We start from the raw sequence: 27,941 nt of genomic DNA, 5'->3' as shown, positions 1-27,941 counted from the left end.
TTAGACCACAGTCGGGCTTTCCTCCGGATGTGAAACCAGTAACAACAGCAACAAGTGTTTTTTTCTTTATTCTTTTTTATTCTCAAACTGATCGTTAATGAAAAAAACATGGAACGGTTAACGGCAACTCAATTAGTCTTCTCTTTCCAACTCAAGCACTGAAATACGATACTCCTTTTCATGATATTCTAGCCATCACGTTCGTTTGTTCTTTTTTGGCTTCAGAGTCCTTTCTGAAAGGAAACATGCTACCTGGCATTCTATATTACTCCAAATTTCCAGGCAGAAAAATGAGACAAATGAAGTGGCATCTAAAAATACCAGGGATTATGTTTTTAAAAACAAGACAATAATTTTGATATTCTTGCTTTAATTCTTCTCTATATTACCACAATGAAATATTTATCAAAGTTCAAGAGATTATTGATATACAATAATGACAACACATTAACGGAGCTATTCACCATAAATTCATCACTGAAGTAACTGGAAAAAAAGTTTATTCTGTTTATGCAGTATTGAAACCAAAACATTCAAACATCCATAAAGTGTAAAACTCTTAAGTATTATTAAATAATAATTAATAACTCTTTAATACTGCAACATCTTGAAATATCTTCCAAATAACCAAAAACAGATTAAACTTTGTTCAGAAACAACTTCAGTTTCTTTTACACAGAACTGTATATTTAAAAAAACTAGTAATCTATGAAGATATACACAAAACCCTGAACTGACTAGATGCTTCATGAATAATACTGCACACTATTTTGTTGTTATGGATAAATGAGCTTATAATTCAATGAAACCCATTTAAGAAGCTCTAGTCTGTAGAATGACATGTTCAAACTGTTTGGCCCTATTAGTTTTATTTAAAAAAAACTTCCCATTCCTTTATAAGATTTTAATTCCTCTGAATATCACTTTTAAAAGGCTTGACTTGACTGTTGTCATAATAAACCACAGGCCAAGTGCAGCCCTCCAGTCTCCAGTCTATAGGCTCTACATGAGTTTCAGCTTTGTGTAAGCCACACGGTGACCTTCTCATGGGTTTTTCATTGGCGATTTCATAGTCTAACGTTAACACTTTCTACAAAGCGTCCCTCCCTTCTCTGGGCTTGGGTAGAATGTCAAATTAATAATGACACGTGGTGTTCCTTAGCATAACCTGCCAAAATGTGATGATTTCCTTGGAAGAAAAGCCATGGGCTGCAATCACACGTCTGAGCTGACAGACATCCAAATGAATCCTATATAAAAAGAAAAGGTTGGTGTCTTCTGGAATATGAATGTCCACTTTTAATAAATTCAAACAGATCCCAACATAAACATCTTCAAACTTGATGGGTTTTACGTGACTCATCATTTCATAGATTCTCGGCACCAAATCTCTGGACATTATATAACCCAACCCACTGCAGTAAGGCGGGAACACCTTGAAGGGATATTCCTGGTATGAAATATGAGTTTTTTGGTAAAATCCTCTATAGGAATAATTATCAATTAGAGGATAACCTGTGAAAAACTTCTCTGAGTGGTTTAAATTTAAAAGATACTTCACTAAATTGCCAGTATTGACGAAAACATCAGTGTCTGTCTTCATGATATACCTGGCGTTGGGGCAAAACTCAGTTACCCACCTAAATGCCATTATGGTTTTCAAGGTCAGATTATTGTATGTGTCTAAAAAGTCCTGTCGTATTATGTCCCCATAAAGGAGGTGTTCATCCTCTAAGGATAATGCTAACACTTTGTCTTCCTTTTCAGCCTGTTGGCCTAATAAGAAAAATGTAAGAACTTCATACCCCCACCAAGACTTCTTTTCACCCCAGGTAACTCTAATGGCCTGCCTGGCTTTCACATCTGAGGGGTGTGAGGTCACCAGGATGACAAGAAATGGGTTTTGATGAGAGCAGTTCGAATGCTCTCGCAGTGTGAAGCGGAAGTCTTGTCTGTAAATGGGCTCGTACTCATAGAAGTACATCCAGTTCACACGCTCTATCACATTGTAATGCGGCAGACTGAGGTACCACATCACCAGGAAACTCAGCAGCGACAGCAGGAGGAGGCTCCATTTCAGGGATCTGAGTGACATCCTAGCCGGAAGAGTGGTCAGGAGTGCCGGGGCCATCCACAGAAGCTCAGAAGCATGCAAGCCTCGGGTTCTGGAAGATTTATCAAAGATCTGCTTAGTATGCCATCACCTGAAACACATTTCCAAATGATACCTGATCACCTCCTTAAAAGAAAAAGAATTGGGAAAACAAATGCATCAAAGCAAAACCCTGACCTGAGTCTACTTAACTTCATTTAACTATAAGCAAATGGAAACCCACAACCAAAAGTATATTTCAGCATTTTATATCAAGACCAATGTTAAAAACATTCTTAATTATTTGGGGGAAATTAATACTTCCTGCTTGACATAAATAACTGTTGAAATAATTCTTTATTTCTTTTTTATAACAGAAGAGAAGCAATTTGCTTTATTTTTACTGTAGATTTATTTTGTAACTCCACTCCTCCATTACTCATCTCTTTCTGTCCCTCTGGATATCCAGGATAAAATCATTACTGCAAAGAAATATTATCAGCAACAAAACCATTAATGTGAAGACATATTATCAGCGACATGTCCAAGGGTCTTTCAGACAGACCAAGGGTCTTTCTTAGCTGTGGGATCTGACATGATTCTAACAAATCTAGAGTAAGAAAAGGGCTACAATTATTCTTGGTGACCTGCTTGATATGGGATGAGATAAAGTGGAGATACGTCCCCTGAAAGGCGAGTCTTCTAAACATAAACAGAATAACCATCTCTGTTATGCACAAGGCTATGAAATAGCTTTTTCTTGCCTCAAATACCACTCCTGTCTCCTTTCTAACTCACTTGCTGAACTCAATGATCAGTCTGGACAGCAAGTGCTTAAATTAAAGGTCTGTCTGTAGTAGGAGTTTTCATGTGTTTCCCATTCTAATCTGTTCAGAAATCCTGCAGAGGATGGGATGGAATCTCCTAGAACTCTTACTTTAACACAGAAATTCCATCTGAGACAAGAAAACGGAGTTAGGAGACATGGTGCATTCTCATCTCAAGCTCAGCTCTGTTTTGGATCTCAAGCATGAGGTTGGTTTACAATTTGGGACCCCACAGGGCTTTCCTGGTGCCAAGACCATGGGCCTCAGTCCAAAGGCATTCATGCACTGTTAGTAGACCTTCTACATCCGCAGACTGCACCAGGCACTAAGGAGGCCAAGGGAAGAAGGAATGGAAGGAGAACAGATTCCAAGACAACACATAAACATGTCACAATAATGGAGTACAAACTGTTTATGGCAAGTGCCAAGGGACTTCAGGGTAAGACAGATCACCTAACACAAAGGGCAGGCTGAGGAAGCTTCTTGATGATGAACTTTCACCTACAATTATCTGGGGGAAGGGCTCCTGGGAACCCAGAATTTGCCATGGAGGACATACATTAATGTGATTACTTAGAAAGACTGGTTTACCAAGGGTTCTTCCCTTGGGTTTATCTTAGGTCTTTGGACACACAGTTCTTCTGTCTCTTGAAAGTGAAAGTGCAAGTCGCTCAGTCATGTCCGACTCTTTGCAACTCCACAGGCTATACAGCCCATGGAATTCTCCAGGCCAGAATACTGGAGTGGGTAGCCTTTTCCTTCACCAGGGGATCTTCCCAACCCAGGGATTGAACCCAGGTCTCGAGCATTGCAGCCAGATTCTTTACCAGCTGAACCACAAGGGAAGCCCAAGAATACTGGAGTGGGTAGCCTATCCCTTCTCCAGAGGATCTTCCCAACCCAGGAATCCAACCAGGGTCTCCTGCATTGCAGGCGGATTCCTTATCAACTGAGCTATCAGGGAAGCCCCTCTTCAGTCTCTTAATATATATAAAAATGACAGGATCTCAAGACTCCTTCTCCTTTCCATCTGGCCATATCTTAGCTGCCCTGACTACTTCTGACCACAATAATCTTTCCTATCTCTAATGTTTTTTATATTTTAAGTCACATAGTACAGTGGAATGCTTCAGCAAACTCTCTAGTTTGGTTTCATGTTTGTTTATGTGCCCTGCCTTTCCACTTATATCCTATGACCTTATTGGCAAAGGATGTTTTTCTTTTCACAAGCGTCAAAATAGTTGCTTAAAACTCAACATGAAAAAAACCAAAGATCATGGCATCTGGTCCCATCACTTCACAGTAAATAGAAGGGGAAAAAGCAGAAGCAGTGACAGATTTTATTTTCTTGGGCTCCAAAATCACTGTGGATGGTGACTGAAGCCATGGAATTAAAAAATGCTTGCTCACTGGAGGGAAAACTATAACAAACCTAGACACCATATTAAAAAGTAGAGACACCACTTTGCCAACAAAGGTCTGTATAGTCCAAGCTATGGTTTTTCCAGTGGTCATGTATGGATATGAGAGTTGGCCCATAAAAAAGGCTGAGTACTGAAGAATTGATGCTTTCAAATTGTGGGGGCTGGAGAAGACTCTTCAGAGTTCCCTGGACTGCAAGGACATCAGGCCAGTCAATCTCAAAGGAAATCAACCCTGAATATTCATTGGAAGGTCTGATGCTGAAGCTGAAGCTCCAGTACTTTGGCCACCTGATGCGAAGAGCTGACTCACGGGAAAAGACCCTGATGCTGAGTAAGTTTGAAGGTGAAAGGAAAAGAGGGCGGCAGAGGATGAGATGGTTCGACAGCATCACCGACTCAATGGACATGAATTTGAGCAAACTCTGGAAGATAATGAAGGAAGAGAGAGGAGTCTGGTGTGATGCAGTCCATGAGCAAAGAGTCAGACACGACTTAACGACCGAACAACAACAAAGTACAAGGTAGAGACAGACCTACGGAAGAACTGCAATGAACGTGACGTTTGATACGACATTTCTATTTGTATAAGGATAAAATATAGGTCTGCCCATCCCACCCCATCCTTCCTTCTCCCCATTAATATCTTACCCAGTCAGTTCCCAGAGAAACCTGAAACAGGACAGACCTTGAATGAGAATTATGGAAGAAATTAATATCTTCTTGCTCTTTCCCCTCACCTGCCCACTAGACACAGCATAACCCTAGGGGGCGAGCACCATCTAATCTCAGCCACTGATGCCTGTACATTAATTACATTCATTATCAAATGTCAGTTTTACATCTCATTGTAATGAATCAACACATTATAACAAATTACGGACAAATAGAAGGATCCTGAGTAATGCACACACAGCAATGGAGGCCCAGAGACTCTTCAATAATGGGAAGAATTCAAAACACCAAATATTACTATTAAAGTTATCCCATAGGTATTCTACAGGCCATAGTTCACAAATGTGAAATTGTGTCTGTGTTATTACATCTATTGTAATAATGTAATGTATTAGATGTATTACATCTATTATGGGCCTATGAACAAAATAGCAGAAAAAAGAAAAGGAATGGTCTATTTCAAAAGTGGGGGGAAGGTCTTTCAGGCCTGGTTGGAACAGACTTCAGGTTACCCACAACACAGGTGTCTCCAAAGGTATAGACTAGAGTCCAAATCCAACTCTGTTCTTTACCAACCAGGGCAAGCTCGGGGCATGTAATTTCTCTCTGGAAGCCCCAGTTTCTTCATCTCTGCACTGAAGATGTCAATACAGTGTGAATTAGTGACAGTGTGTGCAAAGCATCTGGCCAGTGTCAGGTACACAACAAACAGAGGCTGTCATCACGAGCCATAGTCCACCCTTGGCATCTGTTTCTTCCTGTTTATGTTCATTAAACTGATTTTTATTGTTGAAAGGGACTGTCCTAAAGAAATTATCTTGATGAATTGTTCTTAACTTGAAGAAATGTATGTTTCAAAGCCATAAACAGATTTCTATTTCTCACCTTCTTTCCTGGTTTTTCTCTTCTGAGTGAAAGACCTTCAATTTCACCAACTGAGCATTCGATAGCAAGTAGCAGTCAGAATAATGCTTGCAATTTCTGTAAGATATACAAGAAGCTTAACAAGCATTTACTCATGGGTCAGGGGATCAGAGGTCAGAGAGGGAAAGGGAATCCTGTTCCCTATTCCAATTTCTTTCTAAAGTGAAACATGTGCTGAAAAAACAGTTAAAGAAAACACCACCAGTTCACAGAATTCATAAAGTTCATGGATTTATCATGAAGGGCACTTGGTATTCAAGATGCAAACCCTCTAGGTCCTCACGTCAGCTGGTGTCTTATGTCTTCTTACCACAGCTCCACTTCCCCTGATAAAGAACTCAGGGTCACTAAAAGAAGTGAAACACAGAACTTCTAAGAGACATTTTGCTTGTATCCTCTCTTTAATTCTACGCATGTACATACAAGGTAACCCAGACATGAGACTGTCAACTTCTTCCCAATCCACTCTTTCCCCCTCTGAGCCTCCGACTCTGCTCACAAATACCCAAGACACATTAGTAAACTGAAAACCATACAGCACATCTCACTTCTTGCCACGATTCAGGATGTTCAAGGTACCTTGATTTTTATCAGTCAAGTTTAAAAGGCAGAACAGAATGTGAGAAACAGGAAGGTAGTGATATATATACACATATATCATATATATATATATGATATATATATATCACTCCTTATACAAAAAACACTCCAAATAGGTTAAAGATTCTAAATGGGAGAAAAATAAACTGGTAAGAGCATTAAAAGAAAATATGAGAGAACATTTTAATAATTTTGAAGTGGGGAAGAACTTTCAGTTATCCCATGTAAGGAAACAACCCAGAACTCATAAACGAAATTTTGATCAAATAAAAATTTCAAAAAATTCTTGAACAAGGTTGAAAACCAAAAAAACAAAAACAGTAACATAATAAAAAGCACAAAGTTGAAAGATTAAAAAAAAAAACAAACAGGATATTTATAACAAAGAATTTATAAGCCAAATAAGAAAAAGGTCCACACAGCTTAATAAGCAATGGATAAACGCAAAAAGAGAATAAATGACCAAAAGGAAAATTTTGAAAATCATTACAAAAGATCGATAAAACAAGAAAAGATACTCAAACTCATTCAGTAAGATACTCAAACGATAGTAAGCAGGGATATTGATAAAAATCTCAAACTGGAAACTTAAAGGGAAAAAATGACAATACTCATTTTGTGTGAGGCAAAGGGGCATTCGGACACTTTCTGGAGAGAAAAATTAAATATGTATAAAAAATGTGAATGTGCACGCTCTTTAACTAGTATCACTGCAAGCAATTTATCTTAAAGACATTTTCAGGCAACTGTGCATACTTTATAGAATAAAAATAATTTTAAAGCCTCACAATAGGGAATTGATTAAATAAAATTATGACACATCCATACAATAGTCTGTGCATGCTATGTTGCTTCAATTGTGTCCAACTCTTTGCGACCGTATGGACTGTAGCCTGCCAGGCTCCTCTGTCCATGAGATCCTCCAGGTAAGAGTACTGGATGGGTTGCCATGCCCTCCTCCAGGAGATCTTCTCGACCCTATACATTTATTCAATGTTATATACAATGATGTTCATTTAAATTCCCTTAATAATTACTAAGTGAGAAATGCAGTAGCAAAACTGCATATATAGTAAGATTCCATTTGAAAAATGCAAAGACAAGTCTCTATAAATCCATATAGCTATACATGCAGAGGAAGATGTGTTCTAGAAGGATGTGTTCCAATATGTCAACAGTTTCAATTCTGTGGGATTTCTGGAAAGATTTCTTTCTTTCCTCTTCTTTTCTTATCATTTGAATTTTCCACACCATTTGTGCATTGTCTTTGCAAATAGATAAAAACAAAGTAAAACAATTGGACTTCATGCTTGCATATCTCAAATTTCTACTGAATGGTAGTAACTGAAGTTGGCAATTAGGGCCCCTAATTTCATCTTATCCCAGCTGCTCTTCTCCCAAGGAGTGAGCAAGTACAATTCATGGTATTTCTAGTAGGTATTCTCTTTTATCTTAGTAAATATGACCTCAATACAGTAAGTGATGCTTTTTAAAATCCATTCAAAACACAGTAATTCTAATATAACTCTAATAGGATATATATATTGGGCTTCCCTGGTAACTCAGATGGTAAAGAATTCGCCTGCAATGCAGGAGACTTGGGTTTGATCTCTGAGTGGGAAGATCCCCTGGAGAAGTATTACTCCAGTATTCTTGCCTGGAGAATTCCATGGACAGAGGAGCCTGGTGGGCTACAGTCCATGAGGTCTCAAAGAATCAGACACAACTGAGCGACTAACACTTTCATTTTCAGGAGGTATATTAGCTAATAATAATAGCATTATATATATACACAAAACAGTTTATAAAGTGTTTCAACAAATATTATTAGTTAACCCCAATAGCCCTATACCGTGGGCCAACTGGTTTTATTGTACATAATTTACAGGTGAATGTTAGAGAGTTCAGGTGAAATGACGATGAAACAACAACATTCTGAAACAGATCAGGACTTACAAAGTTCACAAACTCTAGCTAAAGAAGTATCAAGGGAATGTATTTTAGTATGAAGAAAAACGATCTCAGGAGGAAGGAAAGGAATGCAAGAAACAAAGGTAAATAAAGAGACTATTGGAAGAAAAAGAAAACTAACAAATACACAGAGTAAAGGAGAGCACAAAAAGTACGTTTTGGTGTGGTTAAAAAGTGAATCCAAAATACTATATAAAAATGACATGGTTGCGTAAAGAGAGTTTCACTTAATGCATATTAAGCTTCAGAGTGACCATTGAAAGAACAGATACAGAACATATACATTTCCACACAGATTAAGAAATAAAAGAAACAAAGCAAGTTAATAGTTCAACAGAGGACAGGAGAAGAGGAAAAAAAAAAAAAGCAGAGAAAATGCATGGCAAACGGAAAAGCACAAGAGAAGATGACAAAACTAAATTCAAATGTATCATCAGAGTAAATATAAAAGTAAACTCACCTACTGAAAAACAGAGACTCTCAGACTGGCTTAAAATTCTGCTGTATACTGCTTATAAGACACATGCCTAAAACAAAACAACACAAAAATTTAAAGCAGTGCTAAGGGGAAGGTTCATGGCATTACAGGCTTACCTCAAGAAACAAGAAAAAAGTCAAATAAATAACCTAACTCTACACCTAAAGCAACTAGAGAAGGAAGAAATGAAGAACCCCAGGGTTAGTAGAAGGAAAGAAATCTTAAAAATTAGGGCAGAAATAAATGCAGAGGAAATTTTTTAAAAGTCAGGAAAATGCCCATCAGAAATCTGCTGTGGTTATTTATTAACACCATGTATTTTAAATAAGCAGCATTTAAAAGGGACAAGGCAGGCTCCCCTGGTGGCTCAGTCATAAAGAATCTGCCCCCCAATGCAGGGGACATGGGTTCCACCCCTGGTCCAGGAAGCCACAGAGTAACAAGCCCGTGAGCCACTAGTGGGTCTGTGCACCAAAACCATGAGGCCACAGCTACGGAGCCCCGAAGCCGAGAGCCTGAGCTTTACAGAAGCCCCAGGATGAGAAGCCTGCGCGCTGCAGCTGGAGCGGAGCCCACTCACAACCAGAGAAAAGCCACAGCAACAAAGCTCAGCCAGAAGTAAATTGAAAAATAAGTATTAATTAATTAAAAAAGAGACAAGGAGATTCTGTTGCTAATAAAAGGAACCATTCAAAAAGATAATTTAACAACCATGAAGCTACATAAAGATAGAATCATAGGCTCAAAATATATAAAGTAAATCCTGAAAAGTGTGAGTGCAAATGGAAAAATCTATAATCCTAATAGGAGATTTTTAACAAATCTCTCTAAATGGCTAATAGATCAAGCAGACAAACAATAGGGATATGAGTGTTTCAAATAACATTATTAATATTACTAATAGTCTTGATTTAGGACTTTTCATTCAATTATAAAGAACAGGAATATTCTTTTCAAGACCACATGAAAACATTAATTAAAAAACTGATTATATTAGGTTATACAAGCTGTCTCTAAAATTCAAAATTCAATTTAACACAGGCCCCAGTCTGATCACAGTATTATTTTCATATATATATTGAAATATATATATAATACATATTATATATGCAACTGAATGCGACCCCATAGATGGCAGCCCACCCGGCTCCCCCGTCCCTGGCATTCTCTAGGCAAGAACACTGGAGTGGGCTGCCATTTCCTTCTCCAATGCTTGAAAGTGAAAAGTGAAAGTGAAGTCGCTCAGTCGTGTCTGACACTTAGCTACCCCATGGACTGCAGCCTACTAGGCTCCTCCGTCCATGGGATTTTCCAGGCGAGAGTGCTGGAGTGGGGTGCCATTGCCTTCTCCGAGTGTTCAGTGATTTCAATTTCAAGGAGGCAGCTGTAACATCAACCCTTTCTTAAAACTACTGCGGAGAAGACAGGTAAATTTTGATTGTTGTTGTTTTGGTTTCAAAGAGTGATCGTTGGTTCAGGAGAAGCAGATAGCTCCAAGTGAAAAGGAAAAGTTCTTCTTTACAGAAAAATGACAATTAAGAATGTAGGTAGAATGACAGAAAAAGAAAATTATTATGTTGTAATATTTCATGAAATTACTGATTAAGGCAATGATTATCAGTGTTTTAATCATCAAACAAAAGATTGATGGAGAATTAGGCATTGTATGGTATCAAAGTAATACAACAAAGATTACTTCTTACTTGTAAGGACTGAAAAAAGATAAAATTCACAATGGAGGAATCAAACTACTACCACTCTCATTCAATCATCAAGCTCAGCATTATAAATAGTGAAACACATATCATGTGTTTCCCAATGAGATACAATGAAGTGTACATCCTAGCCAAAATGGTTAACAGGAATCTAATCACATTTTATATGAAATACAGAGAACAGAAGAAAAAGCTAGGAACTCCACAAGGAAACACTCAAACAAACCCAGGATGTGGGGTATTCTGTGATAACTAGCATGGTGTCTGCAGCTAGTCAATCCCATAAAACAAAGAATGACTCGAGTAAAGAAGATTAAGGGAATGTACACAACTACAATGTACGATCCCAGACTGGATCTTGGAGAAACTGAAGATGATCAAGATATTAGGTGATGCAAAAAGGATTACAGATTTTGTTAGGTGTGATAATGTTAATGGAGAATCCACACAATGGAATACTATTCAGCTATAAAAAGAAAGTACTGACACAGGCTATATAACATTTTATTTAAGAATTCAGAACACAGAGATGGCTTCACTGGGGAATCTACCAAACATATAAAGAAGAACTTAAGTCATCATATCACCCTGATACCAAAACCAGATAATACCAAAAAAGAAAATTACAGGCCGATATCTTGAATGAATACAGATGTAAAAATTCTCAACAAAAATTAGCAAATCAAATCCAAGAAAAAAATCATACGAGATAATCATATTGGATTTATCCCCAGGTCACAAGGATGGTTCGATGTATGCAAATCAATCAATGTGATACACCACATCAACAAAAGAAAAGAGAAAACCACATAATCATTTCAACAGAGGTGGAAAAAGCAACATAATACTCAACACAGTCAACATAATACTCAACAGTGAAAAGCTAAAAGCCATCCCTCACTAAGATCTGTAATAAGACAAGGATGCCCAGTCTCACCACTTCTATTCAACATAGTATTGGAAGTTCTACCCACAGCAGTCAGACAAGAAAAGGATACAAAAGGTACCCAGATTAGAAACGTGTAAGTGAAAGTGAAGTCGCTCAGTCCTGTCTGACTCTGCGACCCCATGGACGGTAGCCTACCAGGCTCCGTGGTCCATGGGATTTTCCAGGCAAGAATACTGGAGTGGGCTGCCATTTCCTTCTCCTGGGGACCTTCCCAACCCAGGGATTGAACCCGGGTCTCCTGCATTGCAGACAGATGCTTTACCATCTGAGCCACTAGGGAAGGCCCCAGATTAGAAGCGAAGAGGTAAAACTGTCATTATTGGCAGATGACATGATTCTATATATAGAAAACCCTAAAGACTCCACACAAAAACTACTTGATAAACAAACTCAGTAAAGTAACAGGATACAAAATCACCATACAGAAATCTGCTGCATTTCTTTACACTGGGCTTCTCTTGTGGCTCAGTTGGTAAAGGATCTGCCTGCAATGCGGGAGACCTGCATTTCTTTACACTGACAGTGTAACTTGTGGGAGACCTGCATTTCTTTACACTGACAGTGTAACTTTTAAAATCACATCAAAAACAAACAAGAAAACTCTGACCAAGGAGGTTGAAGACTTACATGTGGAGAACTATAAGACATTGATAAAAGAAACTGAGGCTGATTCAAAGAAATAAAAAGAAAGTTCATGCTTTTGGATTGGAAGAATTAATATTGTTAAAATAATCATACTTACCCAAAGCAATCTACAGAACTAATGTTATCTCTCTTAAATTACATGACATTTTTCACAGAATTAGAACAAATAACCCTAAAATTTATATGGACTCATGAAAGACCCAGAATTATCAAAGCAATTCTGAGGAAAAAGAACAAAACTGAGGCTTAACCCTCCCAGGCTTCAGGCAATATTACAAAGTGACAATAATCAAAACAACACGGTACTGGCACAAAAATAGATATATGAATCAATGGAACAGAATAGAAAGCCCAGAAATAAACCTATACACCTGTGGTCACTGAATCTTTGACAAAGGGAGCAAGAATAAAATATAGTATGGAGGGAAAACAGTCTTTTCAGCAAATTGTATTGAGATAGCTGGAAAGCTGCATGTAAACCAAAGAGATCAGAACACTCCCTCATATTTACACCAAAATAAAACTCAAAACAGCTTAAAGACTTAAATATAAGTGAAGTGAAAGTTGCTTAGTCATGTCCAGCTTTTTGCAACCCCGTGGACTGTAATCTATGGAATTCTCCAGGCCAGAATACTGGAGTGGGTAGCCTTTCCCTTCTCCAGGGGATCTTCCCAACCCAGGGATTGAACCCAGGTCTCCCACATTGCAGGTGGATTCTTTACCAGCTGAGCCACAAGGGAAGTCCAAGACATGACAGAATAAAGCTGGTAAAAGACAACACTGGCAACACATTCTCTAACATAAACTGTAGCAATGTTTTCTTAGGTCTGTCTCCTAAGGCAATAGAAATAAACACAAAAATAAACGAATGGGATCTAATTAAACTTACAAGTGTTTGCAAAGAAAGGAAACTGTAAACAAAATGCAAAGACAGACCCGAGACTGGGAAAGATATTTGCAAATGATGCAACTGACAAGGGCTTAATCTCCAAAATACATAAACTGCTCACACAACTCAATAACAAAAAAAGGAAACCCAATCCCAAAATGGGCAGACCTAAATAGACATTTCTCTAATAAAACACACAGATGGCCAATAGGCACATGAAGAGATGTTCAATTTTGCTAATTACTAGAGACTGCAAACCAAAACTACAATCAGGTATCACTTCAACAGGTCATTAGAAAGTCTATACATAACAAATGCTGAAGAGGTGTAGAGAAAAGGGAACCCTCAACACTGTTGGTGGGAATGCAAATTGGTACAGCCACTATAGAAAGCAGCATGGAGGTTCCTTACAAAACTAAAAATAGAGTTACAATATGATCCAGCAACTCTACTCCTTGGCATATACCCAGAAAAAACTCTAATTTGAAAAGATACCTGAAGCCCAGTGTTTATAACAGCACTATTTACAACAGCCAAGACACGGAAGCAAACTAAATGTCCACCAAAAGATGAATGAATTAAAAAAAAAAAAAGTGGAAAATTATCAGTCGTAAAAAAGAATAAAATAATGCTAGCTACAGCAACCTGAATGGACCTAGAGATTATCACACTAAGTGAAGTTAGAGAAAGACAAATACCATATGGTATTATTTATACGCGGAATCTCAAAGAGGATGCAAATGAAGTTATTTACAAAACAGAAACAGCCTCAAAGACATAGAAAACAAACTTATGGTTACCGAAGGGGACGAGGGATATGAGATAAATGAGGAGTCTGGGATTGGCAGATACAAACAACTCTCTGTAAAGCAGATAAACCACAAGGTCTTAACTACATGACACAGAGAACTATATTCAACATCCTGTCTGCTCATGCTTGTCCTCAGTTGTGTCTGACTCTTTGCGACTCTTTGGACTGTAACCCACCAGGCTCCTCTGTGCCTGGGATTCTCCAGGCAAGAACACTGGAGTGGGCTGCCACTTCCTCCTTCAGGGCATCTTCCTGACCCAAGAATCGAACCTGCGTCTCCTGCAGCTCCTCCACTGGCAGGTGGATTCTTTACCACTGAACCACCTGGGAAGCCCATATTCTCTAAGTACTGACATGGAATATATACAAGGGAAGAAGTATAGAACAATATTTATAATATGTTAACTTTTGTGTTAGAAAGGAAGAAGAAATAAAGCAAACATTTGTATGTACATAAGAAAAACAAAGTCAAGACACATACAGTGAACAGAGAGGAACGGGGTAGAGAAGAAAGGTAAGCGCACTCCTTTTTGTATTACTTAGTTACACTACTTGCTATCACTGTTAGATTACTCAACCTAACTTTGTATTACTTTGTAATATTACTTTTACATTAACAATTCAATATTACAAAGTAACAATGTAACATAACAATGTAATATTAGCAACAATTAATTACTAATATTATGGGGCTTCCCTTACAACTGTTGGGAAAGAATCTGCCTGCAATGCAGGAGACCTGGGTTCCATTCGTGGGTCGGGAAGATCCCCTGGAGAAGGAAGTGGCAACCCACTTCAGTATTCTTGCCTGGAGAATCTCATGGACAGAGGAGCCTGGGGGGCTATACTCCATGGGGTTGCAAGAGTCAGACATGACTTAGTGACTAAACCACCACCACTAATATTATAATTAGTAATTGCAATATTATACTGCTATATTACATCATTATTTATACATATTTTAAATATTATTTTGATTCTTAGGATACATGAATACATTATAATTCAAAACAAGGAAAATAAAAAATTTCCCTCCCTGTTTAAAAAAGTGCTGCATATAAGAATGCATGGGGTAAAACTAAAACAATCCTTACAGAAAATTGACTTTTAAAAATAATGGACTTTTTTCAAAAAAAAGTAGTATTATTTTATATATTTTTTGTATCTATGTGATATATTTTCACTGGCATATAGTTTACATACAGTAAAGTTCATCATTTTTATTGTACTATTCTGTAAGTTTTTTTTATTAGTAGGGTTTTATTTATTTTATTTATTTTAGTTGGAGGCTAATTACTTTACAATATTGTAGTGGTTTTTGCCATACATTGATATGAATCAGCCATGGATTTACATGTGTTCCCCATCCTGAGCCTCCCTCCCACCTCCCTCCCCATCCCATCCCTCAGGGTCATCCCAGTGCACCAGCCCCGAGCACTTGTCTCATGCATCCAACCTGGACTGGGGATCTGTTTCATATATGATAATATACATGTTTCAATGCTATTCTCTCCGATCTTCCCACCCTCGCCTTCTCTCACAGAGTCCAAAAGACTGTTCTATATATACATTGTGTCTCTTTTGCTGTCTCGCATATAGGGTTATTGTTACCATCTTTCTAAATTCCATATATATGTGTTAGTATATTGTATTGGTGTTTTTCTTTCTGGCTTACTTCACTCTGTACAATAGGCTCCAGTTTCATCCACCTCATTAGAACTGATTCAAATGTATTCTTTTTAACGGCTGAGTAACATTCCATGGAGTATATGTACCACGGCTTCCTTATCCATTCGTCTGCTGATGGGCATCTAGGTTGCTTCCATGTCCTGGCTATTATAAACAGTGCTGCAATGAACACTGGGGTGCACGTGTCTCTTTCAGATCTGGTTTCCTCGGTGTGTATGCCCAGCAGTGGGACTGCTGGGTCATATGGCAGTTCTATTTCCAGTTTTTTAAGGAATCTCCACACTATTCTGTAAGTTTTGATGCTCATGTAACCACCACCACACTCAAGATACGAAACAGCTCCATCACAACAATCTACTAGTGTTTCTTTGTAATCAATTCTTCCCCCAACCCCCAGGCAACAACTGATTTTTTCATCCCATAGTTTTGTCTACCAGAAAGCACATAAATGAAATAATGTTATGCAGACTTTTTAGTCTGTCTTCGTTCATCAGCATTAACAGATAACATAGTGGTTCAGATGGTAAAGAATCAGCCAGCAATGTGGGAGACCCAGGTTTGATCCCTAGAGAAGAGAATCTTCACTTCAACCCAGTTCAGAATTCTTGCCTGGGGAATTCCATGGACAGAGGAGCCTGGTGGGCTACAGTCCATGGGGTCACAAAGAGTCGGACACAACTGAGCAACTTTCACTTTCCCTATTTTAAAAACAGACTGAAAATAAATGACCTGAGTACAAAAAGTTCAAAAAATTCTGATGTTACTACTAAGAAAATAAAAGGAATAAGAAGATAAAACAGAAAATAATGAAAAACAAATAAGCATGACCTAGCAACTAAACAATGAACAAAAGACAGTAGATAAAATAAAACCCGTGTGTCTTCTTTCAGTGGAAGCCGACAAGACAGTTAAAAGAAATGAACTGGATTTGTACATAGTGTATTCATTTGAACAGTTCTCAAAATCAAAATGTTGAGTACAAAATACAAGTTGAATGATTACACCATTATATACACACCATATATAATACCATTTAGATTAACAATTGTAAACTGTACACAAGAAAGAGTGAGTTTTTAGAAGCAATTATAAAACTATTTTTTAAAGGAACACCTTCCACGGCATGCAGTGTGGGTGTTACTATGAAAGAATGAAGGAGGCACGTGGGAGAGATGGGAAAAAGGAGATTGGACACCAGTACTATGAAGTATGAGCAGTCGTTAACTCAGGGTGATAGAAATGCAGGCTTTCTCTTATATTCACAGTTTTCTTTCTATTTCAAATTTATCCAAACAGGAAAAAAAAAAACCCATAACAAAAATGCAATTAGACGGCTCACTCTCCATCTTGGTTGCAGCACTTAACAGGCTGCGTGACCTTGGAGAAGTTAACTTCTCAAAAGCGTCTTCTTCCAGATATAAATCAAGCATCGATACCAATTTGGTTATGATGAGGTTTACGTGGGGAACACGAATGAACCAGTCAGCGCTGGGGCACTCAGCAGTTCACGAAGGTGAATGACATCCAGACAAAGGCCCATACTGTAATGCCGCAGAAATCCAGCTGGCCCCGCCTGAGCTCTGGAAGCAGCCCGTGCCGTGACAGCCGGGGCAATGTAGGCAGGCCGAGCAGGAGGCTTGGTGAGCCCTGACGCTGTTCTAACCCCATGCCCGAGGGGAGGGACAGAGAGAAAAACCTAAACCAGTAGTGCACAGAAAAACACAAAAGGGCCCAACATGGACACTAGGATTGTATTACTGACTTCTTAATAATACCACTTTTCATTGTCAAGAAATAAATCATATTTAAAATACTTTTCATTTCCTAAAAAATAAACTTGTGATTATATTAACTGCACAGGCACTCACCAACTAGACTCTAAATAATTTACACTAAGCAAAACATCTTCTCTGTCTCACAAGTCTAGCACAATGCTGGGTACACTGCAGGTTACCAGTAATTACTTGCTGATTTGGTGGTTGAGGAGAGAAGGCAGTGGCACCCCACTCCAGTGCTCTTGCCTGGAAAATCCCATGGACGGAGGAGCCTGGTGGGCTGCAGTCCGTGGGGTCGCACAGAGTGGGACACGACTGAAGTGACTTAGCAGCAGCAGCAGCTGGTGGTTGAGGTATGACAGCTTCCCAGGGGGTGCTAGTGGTAAAAAACCCACCTTCCAAAGCAGGAGACTTAAGAGACGCAGGCTCGATCCCTGTGTCAGGAAGATCCCTTGGAGAAGGAAATGGCAACCCACTCCAGTACTCATGCCTGGAGAATCCCATGGACAGAGGAGCCTGAGCCTGGTGGGCTAGAGCCCACAGCGTTGCAAAGCCAGACACGACTGAAGTGACTTAGCATTATCATCACTACGACAGCGGAAGAAAAATCTCAAATAACAGAAGCCCAAAAGACCTCCAGAGACAAAACAGTTGTCAGCTTCTAGATTATTAAGTATGCAAATGCTTTAAATATCCAATGAAACCACCATCCTTGGAGAAGGAACTGGCGTCTCAGTTATTAAGCACAGGACTTTATGGCAGCCAAAGATGGCTGGATCTGCATCTTACCTTAGGTGTTACAGAACCTCAAAAGGGCTGTGACAAAAAAACTGGAAATCAAACTTTTTTTTTCATTCAAACTATTATTACTATTTTTTTATTGGGGTGTAGTTGCTTTACCATTGTATTGGTTTCTGCTGAACAACAAAGTGAATCAGCTGTAAGCATACATATATCTCCTATCTCCTCAACCTCAGCTCAGCTGGTAAACAATCCACCTGTAATGCAGGAGACTCTGGTTCAATTCCTGGGTCAGGAAGATCTACTGGAGAAAGGATAGGCTACCCAATCCAGTATTCTGGCCTGGAGAATTCCATGGACCGATAGTCCATGGGGTTGCAAAGAACTGGACACGGCTTGGAGACTGTCACTTTCTCAACCTCGCTCCCACCCCCATCCCACTCTCAGAGGCCGCCCCAGAGCACCGGGCTGACCTCCCTGGGCTGTACAGAGCTTCCGACCAGCTATCAAGTTCACACACAGTAGTGTACATGTGGAGAGTTTTTCAGAGTTCTTAACATACTACTCTACATTTTCTAAGAAGAGGATATGTTGTGCAACGTTTCTCAAACTTACCTGAACAAAGAACCTATTTTAAATTTCACAGCCTCTGGCAAGACTAGAATTCTGCACCTCGGGAAACCCTGTCCTAGAACATCTTGTATTCACTGAACTGTGAAACTAATTTTAATGATTTAACAAATAAATATTTAAATAGTTGAAATAAAAACAAAAACAAAAGGCTGAACAAACTGGTTCAATTAATGGAAATGGAAAAATCTTCACTGAGAAACAACTGAACAGCCCAATGACATGGGTACTATATCTCGGGCAGAACAGGCAACAATGTGTATGTCTGTTTAAGGACACCCCCCAAAAAGGTTCTTAATAGCACACTATTCATGACAGCCCCAACCTGGAAACAACTCATGATAGAAGAAAGAAAGAAATTCAGAGAACAGCACTTCATGCAAAATGAAGACAAACTATAACCTCCCATGACACCATGGAGAATCTCTCAACCATAACGGTGAGCTAAAGCCAGATACCTGAAGAAGAGACATCATGATGCTGTTTACACAAAGTTGAAAAGCAGGCAGAAGTAATCTATGGTGTTAGAATTCAGGACAGTGGTAACCCCTGGGGAGAGGGAGGAAATACAGCTGGGAGAGTCTGGAGGGGATCTTTGGCGGTGCTGGCCATGTGCTATTTCTATATCTAGATGGTGGCTACAGGTGTGGTCACTCTAATAATTTATCTTCTAACTTGCACACTTCTCTTTTTGTACACCATACTCCAACAGAAAGGTAAAAAGAGTTTGGCCGTTCAATCAGTTATCTGTTTATACAGATACCATGTGCCATCTATGTAGGCAGGTGTCCACACGATATGCTGGCCCTGGGTGTCCCAGCTATGGGAAGAACGCCAGGCACTAAGCATGTCGTCTTCAAGAGAGTCCACATTTAAGGAGCTTTTAAGACCTTTACTGTTCACATTTAACAGGTGAGTAAATTAAGGCTTAGGGAGAGTTGATATCTTGCCCAAAGTCACAGGCTATAAACAAAGGCAAACACAGGTACGAGCAGAGGTAGAAGCAAAATCAAATAGGACTCCAAACCTCACGTTCCTGGCCACTCCCCTTCCTATCCTAGGGCATCTGCTGCAAGCCTCATGACCAGAGCTACCCTGAGCGGGATGAAACTTCTTCTAACCACTGAACCTTGAGAGAAACAGCAAAGTGGCATCACAGCCTCACCATTTTTATATAGCAAGACTCAAGATGCCCATTCTCAAAACCTGACATATGAGTTATTAATAACAGTCAAATATAATAAACTAACAATTCATGCAGGTATGGACCTTTCATTTTCCATCAGAAACATGCTGGGTAGAAGAAAACAAATTGGAGGCATGGGTGGAGGGATCGGGTCAAATACAAGGGTTCCAGGGAAGTGGAAAAGAGCATTATGGCAATGGTATAATTATTTAAGCCAAAATAATCTGATATTCTTTCCTGGGGTGCAAAAACGTTGCTTATTTTCTGCAAAGTGAAAATTAATTTAATTATTTAAAAAACATATAAAATGTTTCTAATTACAAATGTATGTTCATCAGAGAACTGTGTATGCAAAAACAAAGTCAATTAAAGCTGAAAGATAATGTTCAATTTTGAAGACAGGCGAAAGCAGGGGGAAAAATAGCATATTTATTAGAAGATATAATTACAATCTAAAAAACTTTCAACAGGTTAGAATAGAGCCAAAGCAAGATGAAATCTGGTGAAAACAAATTTACTGATCTGTGTCAGAGTTCAAAAAACCAACTGTACCAGAGAGGATGGGAGATCATTTTAACAGCAGTCGAAGTTAAGAAGACGTAAATGTTTTAGTTGAGTATGAACTCAATGTGAAGAAAGGTGATGATGTAAAGGAGTAACTGGATAGTGAGGGCACAAGGGTTCTAGTTCCAACGGCTAAAGAAGGGGACAAGTTACTGAATTTTGGGTGTTGCTTCTCTCATTAGAATCTTTAAGAGAGTGGGCCAGATACCTCTCAGGCCCTGTCTAGTTCCAGCAGAACAGAGACAATGTTCATTTTTACAGCTGCTGAGTCCCCAGTGTCTAGGACAGAAAGCATTCCCCAAGTGCTTGTAAATGAATGACAATGCTTACAGAAATTCTACAAGTTAACACCATAATGTGTCCTGCCAAAACACATACACACACTAAAACCCCTAATACACTCTTAGGTTCAAGAAACAGGAAAAAGTCTGGGTAAAAGGGATCATAATCCTACAAATATGTTCCATTTTAAAAGGAAAACTGACAAGTTAGATTTAGTGCAGAGGAAGGTTAAGGGTTTATCATCTCCCATAATAAGGACTGTATAAAGTAGTGGCTGAAAGAACTGGGGCATATTCTGTTCTGGGGAAAACAAAAGCTTAGAAGGACCATGATAGATGCTTTCAGATACTTGGAACAATACATCAGTGTAACTCTGGAAGGCAGATGGAAGCCCAAGGAGAAAAATCAGTGGGAAGATTCAGTACAGATGACTGTACTAGAATGGGCTGCTCCTCACCAACAGAAATCTTGAAGCAGTAGGTAGGAATTTTCAAAGATTAATTCCTTACTGAGTTTTAAGTTATTTTAGATAACTTCTAAGGTCCCTTCCAACTTCAAGATTCCATGACTTTGCTATTCATGTTTAAAATGTAGTATATAGAGGCGTTCTCTGGTGATCCAGTGGCTAAGATTCCCCACTCCCAATGCAGGGGACCCAGGTTTGATCCCTGGTCAGGGAACTGGATCCCGCATGCCGTTAACTAAGCCCAAGGATAGCCAAATAAATAAATAAACATTAAAAATAAAATAAGATGTAGTATATAGAAAAGGTTTTGTTTGGCATAACAGTTTAAAGTTGTTCCATTTTTTTTTTTTTTTGTTCCATTTTTAAGAATGGACTGGAAGTACAATGAGTTTAAGAAAACCATTCGTATTAAGCATAACTGTGATTGTTATACAGTTTTAGGTAGACAGGGTGAGTATAAACACCTAAAGCTTCATTATCGTCTCCCCATTCTGCCCTTGCACGCCCTGCAGGTGGCAGCAGTACCACCTTCAGATACTCAGATGTGTGGGAGGAATACCCTTTACTCCAGCCTCATTAGAGAAGCTTCCAGTCTCCTGCTTATTGAGGTAGAAGACACCTGGGCTTTTAAAAACATATTTTAAAAAGGCATGTACTGTTTATAAACAAGGTATTTTAGTGTAGGAATAACAACAGAAGGGAATACAGCACTCTACAACCATGGGCTCCACTTTGGATTAAAAATGTAAAAAAAAGAATTTCAAAAAGTTCCCAAAAGCAAAACTTGAATTTGCCATGTGTACTGGCAACTATTTATGTATCATTTACCTTGTATTTACAAATAACAAAACTAAATGTTATATTTTACATAACATTTATATTAGGTATTAGAAGTAACCTAGAGATGATTTAAAGTATATGGAGGATGTGCATGGATTATATGCAAATATTATGCCGTCTTAAGGACTTGTGATGGGTTTTGGTATCTGAGGGAGCCCCAGAACTAATCCCCTGCAGATAGAGGACATCTATATTTTACAGATTTCTGTGGTTGTGGAGTGTAGGATCTTTAGGCTTAGAAAGCTGAAGAGCAGTCAGAAGTAGCAGGACCTGCCAATTTGCAATTTTCTCTTTGCTTTTCATTTGCAATTTTCTCTTTGCTTCTGCCCTATGTGCAACTGTATCCAACACACACACACACACACACACACACACACACACACAGAATGTACTTTTTGTAATTTGCAATACATGTTAGAATTTTAAGCAGGGTTTAAAACTTTTTTTATTTTTTTTATTTTTTTAATTGAAGTACAGTTGATTTACAATGTTGTCAGCAGGGTTTGTTTGTTTTAAGGTTAAGTGGACTTTTGGGCAATTTACAAAGCACATTTCACAACACGGTAAAATGGGTGTCACAAGTCATTTTTTCAGAGACCAGTGCAGCCCAAGAACAGGCGGACCTGGAACCCAAGCTCAGGTTCAACTCTAAATACTATGTTCCTTCTCTAGAGCACAGTACCTGAAGAAGAGCCCAACCTCACACCCAACCTCACAGCCTTTCCAGATTCCAGTGCAGGGAGCAAAGTGTACAAAAAAGTTGATACAACTCTGCCCCGAGTGGTAGGCAGTCTGAGGGAGTCACATGACAGAGTAGCCTGTGGGAAGAAGCAACAGGATAACCAGCTAGGAAAACTGGAAGTGTGGCAAAGATTGACTAGCAAGTAGCCAGTGCAGCAGAGGCTGAGTAGCAAGTCAGGCAGAGCAGCACCAAGGCTGACCTGGCAGCTTGGCTGCCTGTCTCTATTTTGTTAGAGCTTCACTCATTGGAGGAGGACAGTGAAAGCTGCTCTAGCTAATACTTCTTCCCACTGTGGCCCTAGATGAGGAGTATTAACAGATCTCTTGTCACTCTTGTCTGTCAAACCAAGTTACCACTTCCCTTGTCCTTAGCTATTTGAATGTATTTCATTCATCCATTTAATACACTGGACCTGTGATAGAGCCTGGGCTGCCTGGCCCTCAAGTTTCAGACACAATGCAGAGCGTAGAGCAAGGTTCACAACTCCAAGTTTCAGGCTGAACAGTATGAGCAAAGCCCACCTGGAGAAGTTGGAGGAAGACCCCCTACAAGTCACTTCTAGCTTTGCCATGCCTTCCCTTCTCTTCTAATTCACAATGTATCAAAAGCTCTGGTTGCAAAAGCAAATCAATATTTATTATATGCAACATTTTACTAAAACGAAATCAATGCTCATAGTCTCAAAAAAGATATATGCTAAAGAGCCTGCTATTAAACTGATTGCAACTCTTGAATCTGTTGTGCCAGGCCATTTAAAAGCACCCTGTTTGACTCTCCCATTGTGAATCTCATTCATGAAGCTGTAGCATGGGTACCTACTACATAGTGAGCAGGGATGAGCAATGATAGATTAGTTAGAGATGCAACAGAAAAGTGTATTTGGCCTGGACATTATATGGTGGCAGAAGGGATAAAGGCATTTCCTAAAATGGAGTTCTACCTGTATTATCCAATAGTGAACAGAACAGAGCTGGAGACTGGGCATAAAGACAACACAAATCATGTGAAAGGGAAGAAAAAGACAGAAATATTCAATGGAGTATGTTTTTAGGGATAAAGAGAGTTGAGTCTGATCTTGAGTTGAATATGACCACTAATTTCAGTATATATAGCTATGTTTTTCGGAGATACCATGGTGTTTTATGATGATTATATATATATACACACACACACATATATCTATATAATCTTAAATGGTTTAATTGAGCTTAACTCTTTCAACTCCTGGAATCTTTTAGGGAAAGAAATATATTAGAATACACAACAAAACTTGCAGCTGCATAAATGATCCTTAAAATCTTATAAAGGAGACTATTATATGCAATTTTAACCAATATGGATAATTTCTCAATTAAAATAAGATGGGCTTACCTGTAGAATTTCACATGAGACTAAAGTACCAGCTGAAGTGTTTTGTTTTCCATATTCCATGCTTAATTACAAGATTTGCCATGAACTACTGAACAGAAGAAAAGAAAAGGAATATATTACAGTCATAACAACACTGGGCATGATAACATCTAAAATTAATGTTCTACAAACTTATGGTTGCAGGGGGAAAGGTAGGGATAGTTGGGGAGTTTGGGATCAACACACTGCTATATTTAAACTGGATAAGCAACAAACACCTATTCCTGTAAGGAACATGGAACTCTGCTCAATGGTATGTGGCAGCCTGGATGGGAGAGGAGTCTGGGGGAGAATGGATTCATGTACATGTGTGTCTGAGTCCCTTTTTTGTTCACCTGAAACTATCACAACATTGTTAATCACCTACACCCCAAAACAAAATAAAACGCTTAAAAAATTAGTAAAATTAATGTTCTATACCTATTATCAACATTATTTTCATTTCTGTTAAAGCTTTGATCCTCTCTTCTTCCTTGCTCTCAAATCACTTCATGCATCTCATCTGGATTTATATTTGGCCACTGTCTTGATCACTACAAACAAGGTTAGTGGAAGTGATGGAATTCCAGCTAAACTACTTCAAATCCTAAAAGATGTTACTGTGAAAGTGCTGCACTCAATATACTAGCACTCAAAATTTGGAAAACTCAGCAGTGGCAACAGGACTCAGTTTTCATTCCAATCCCAGAGAAGGGCAATGCCAAAGAATGTTCAAACTACCACAAAATTGCACTCATCTCACATGCTAGCGAAGTAATTCTCAAAATCCTCCAAGCTAGTGAACCACGAACTTCCACATGTTCAAGATGAATTTAGAAAAGAGAGAGGAACCAGAGATCAAATTGCCAACATCCATTGGATCATAGAAAAAGCAACAGAATTCCAGAAAAACATCTACTTCTGCTTCACTGACTATGCTAAAGCCTTTGACTGTGTGGATCACAACAAACTGTGGAAAATTCTGAAAGACATAGAAATACCAGACCACCTGACCTGCCTCCCTAAGAAACCTGCATGCAGGTCAGGAAGCAACAATTAGAACTGGATATGGAACAACAGACTGGTTCCAAGTTGGAAAAGGGGTACACGAAAACTGATTATTGTCAACCTACTTATTTACCTTATATGCAGAGTATATTATGCGAAATGTTGAGCTGGATGAAGCACAAGCTGGAATCAAGACTGCCAGGAGAAATATCAATAACCTCAGATATGCAAATGACACCACCCCTTATGGCAGAAAGCGAAGAGAAACTAAAAAGCCCCTTGATGAAAGCGAAAGAAGGAGTGTGAAAAAGCTGGTTTAAAACTCAACATTCAAAAAACAAAGATCATGGCATCTGGTCCCATCACTTCATGGCAAATAGATTGGGAAATAATGGAAACAGTGACAGACTTTCTTTTCCTGGGCTCACTGCAGATGGTGACTGCAGCCATGAAATTAAAAGACAGTTACTCCTTGGAAGAAAAGCTATGACACACCTAGACAGCATATCAAAAAGCAGAGACATTACTTTGCCAACAAAGGTCTGTCTAATCAAAACAATGGTTTTTCCAGTAGTCATGTACAGATGTGAGAGTTGGACTGTAAAGAAGGCTGAGCAGTGAGGAATTGATGCTTTTAAACTGTGGTGTTGGAGAGTCGCTTGGACTGCAAGATCAAGTTAGTAAATTCTAAAGGAAATCAGTTCTGAATATTCACTGCAAGGACTGATGCTGAACCTGAAGCTCCAATACTTTGGCCACCTGATAGAAGAGCGGACTCATTAGAAAAGACCTTGATGCTGGGAAAGATTGAAGGAAGGCGGAGAAAGGGATGACAGAGGATGAGATGGTTGGACGGCATCACCAACTTGATGGACACTGAGTTTGTGCAAGCTCTGGGAGATGGTGAAGGACAGGAAGTCTGGCAAGCTGCGATCCATGGGAACGCAAGGAGTCTGACACCACTGAGCAACAACTGTCTAGATAACAGGCTTTATTTTCAGGACTGAAATTACCCAACATTTTCAATGGTAATTTCAAATGAATTACCATTCATTTCAACGAACTTTCTAGTTTAGGAGAAAAAAAAGTCTTAAGACTCTTATCTCTAAATAGTAAATAGTTCATTTCTCTACACTGATACGGGCTCAACGTATGCTTTTATCAGGCATTAACACATTTTAAGAGCAAAAAGTTAGCTCCCTACCTCTGTCTAAGCCGCCTGGGGAAAAAAGGGCCAAAACACAAAGCCGTTCCCAGCTGAGGACTGCAAACTCAAATCTTCCTTACCTCTAAAAACAGAAAGAAAAAAAAAAAAAAAAAAACACCCCGAAACAAAAAAACAACTTGTGGCTGACAAAGCAGCCACCTCCTTACCGCTGGTACTAAGTGCAGAACAGAGGGGAAAGAAAACCATCTCTGCTTTGCAAATTTCCCTCCTAGAAAAGCAGTGAGAAACGGAAGAGAAAGAAGGAATACGGAATGTAACTCCTGCTTCCTGCTGGTATCATTCCTTACTGCTAGAAAAAGTGAGGCTCCATTACACCTTCAAGGTTTCCTTTAAAATGACTTGTAGGCTTGCTAAGACCGCCTCTTAAAAATCACAAAGCCCCAGCCCCTTGGGCTTTCCTCCTCCCTCTGGCCAATTCGCCCGCCCATCCTTCTTAGGTCCATATTCCTCCCAATCCCTCCCCAGGAGGAACAACCCTCCCACAATTTAGCTCCTGGGCCCTTCCCCAGAGTCTGGACAATGAATTACTCCAGGCCTGCTGGGGAATCCGACACCGAAACACCGTCCCGTCTCCTCCCCAGCCGACCCGGCCAACGAGCCACCGGCTGCTCCCAGAATGTGCCACCGGAGCGGTCCGAGGCGACGGGATGGGGTGGGCTGCGCCCTGGGGCGGGTCAGGAAGGACAGCGGGCTCCTTTAGCCTCCGCCTGGCCCCACCACGCAGCCCGGCGCTCCGCGATGTCGCCCACAGCCCCACGGGGCCCCATCTCCCGCGCTCACCCGGTGGGGCAGCTGAACGTCGCGGAGGCCAGAGCCCCAGGGCTCGGCTGATCGCGGTTCCACCCCAGCGGCGCCCCGGGAGAGGGCCTGAGGAGTAGGCGGCACCGCCCTGCCCGCCTCCCGGCCGAGCCGCCCGGCCCCGGGTGTCCCTGAAGAGGGCGCGCCGCGGAAGGAGCGGGTCCTAGGGCCACGCCCGCCACCCAGCCCGGGGAGTGGAGGCGGGGGGGTGCTCTCCGAGGCCTCCGCGCCGGCCCAGCGCCCCTGCCCACACTCACCTCCCGCGCAGGGCGCGCACCCCGCTCCGACGCGAGCCGGCGGCGGGCTGTCCCTCCCCGCGCGCACACGCAGCCTCCCGCAGCCACACGCGCGGCCGGGCGCGCGCAGACCACGCGCCGCGCCCGGGAGCCCCTCGCTAGCTCGCTCGTACGCACGCGCGGGCCCCGAATCCAGCTGGAGGGCGGCGGGCATCTGCCCCCAGCCCTCCGCGCTGGTCCGGGCGCGCGCTCTGGATCCTCGCCATCAGTTTGCATGTCACGCACCGGGGTGCTCGCCATCAGCCTAGCCGGGGTGACTCGATGTAGTGGCCGACTTCGGGAAGGATTTCGATTTAAGACGCGCTCCTAT

At 40.2% G+C, this 27,941-nt stretch overlaps 1 protein-coding gene across 17 annotated transcripts; it reads right to left on the bottom strand.

The window, feature by feature from the left end:
* Positions 1-57: 57 nt before the first annotated feature.
* Positions 58-27,873, bottom strand: B3GALNT1 (beta-1,3-N-acetylgalactosaminyltransferase 1 (Globoside blood group)). Of its 17 annotated transcripts, none has more exons than XM_065942540.1 (6): positions 27,318-27,503; positions 26,514-26,598; positions 24,284-24,371; positions 8,971-9,037; positions 5,901-5,996; positions 58-2,165 (listed from the first exon to the last, which is right to left on the bottom strand). In XM_065942540.1, exon 6 carries the CDS (start codon positions 2,129-2,131, stop codon positions 1,136-1,138), a length of 996 nt encoding a protein of 331 aa, XP_065798612.1. In that variant the 5' UTR covers positions 2,132-2,165; positions 5,901-5,996; positions 8,971-9,037; positions 24,284-24,371; positions 26,514-26,598; positions 27,318-27,503; the 3' UTR covers positions 58-1,135. The 17 variants fall into 17 exon arrangements, with proteins under 17 accessions (XP_065798612.1, XP_065798616.1, XP_065798617.1 ...); XM_065942544.1 differs by having other exon boundaries at positions 24,284-24,368; XM_065942554.1 differs by lacking the exon at positions 27,318-27,503 and adding an exon at positions 27,593-27,871 and having other exon boundaries at positions 2,126-2,165.
* Positions 27,874-27,941: the final 68 nt, after the last annotated feature.

The sequence above is a fragment of the Muntiacus reevesi genome, chromosome 8, assembly GCF_963930625.1.
Source record: "Muntiacus reevesi chromosome 8, mMunRee1.1, whole genome shotgun sequence".
In the NCBI taxonomy this organism is placed as follows: domain Eukaryota; kingdom Metazoa; phylum Chordata; class Mammalia; order Artiodactyla; family Cervidae; genus Muntiacus; species Muntiacus reevesi.
Note: the sequence above shows the minus strand (reverse complement) of the source record. Positions and strands in the feature narration are given on the sequence as shown.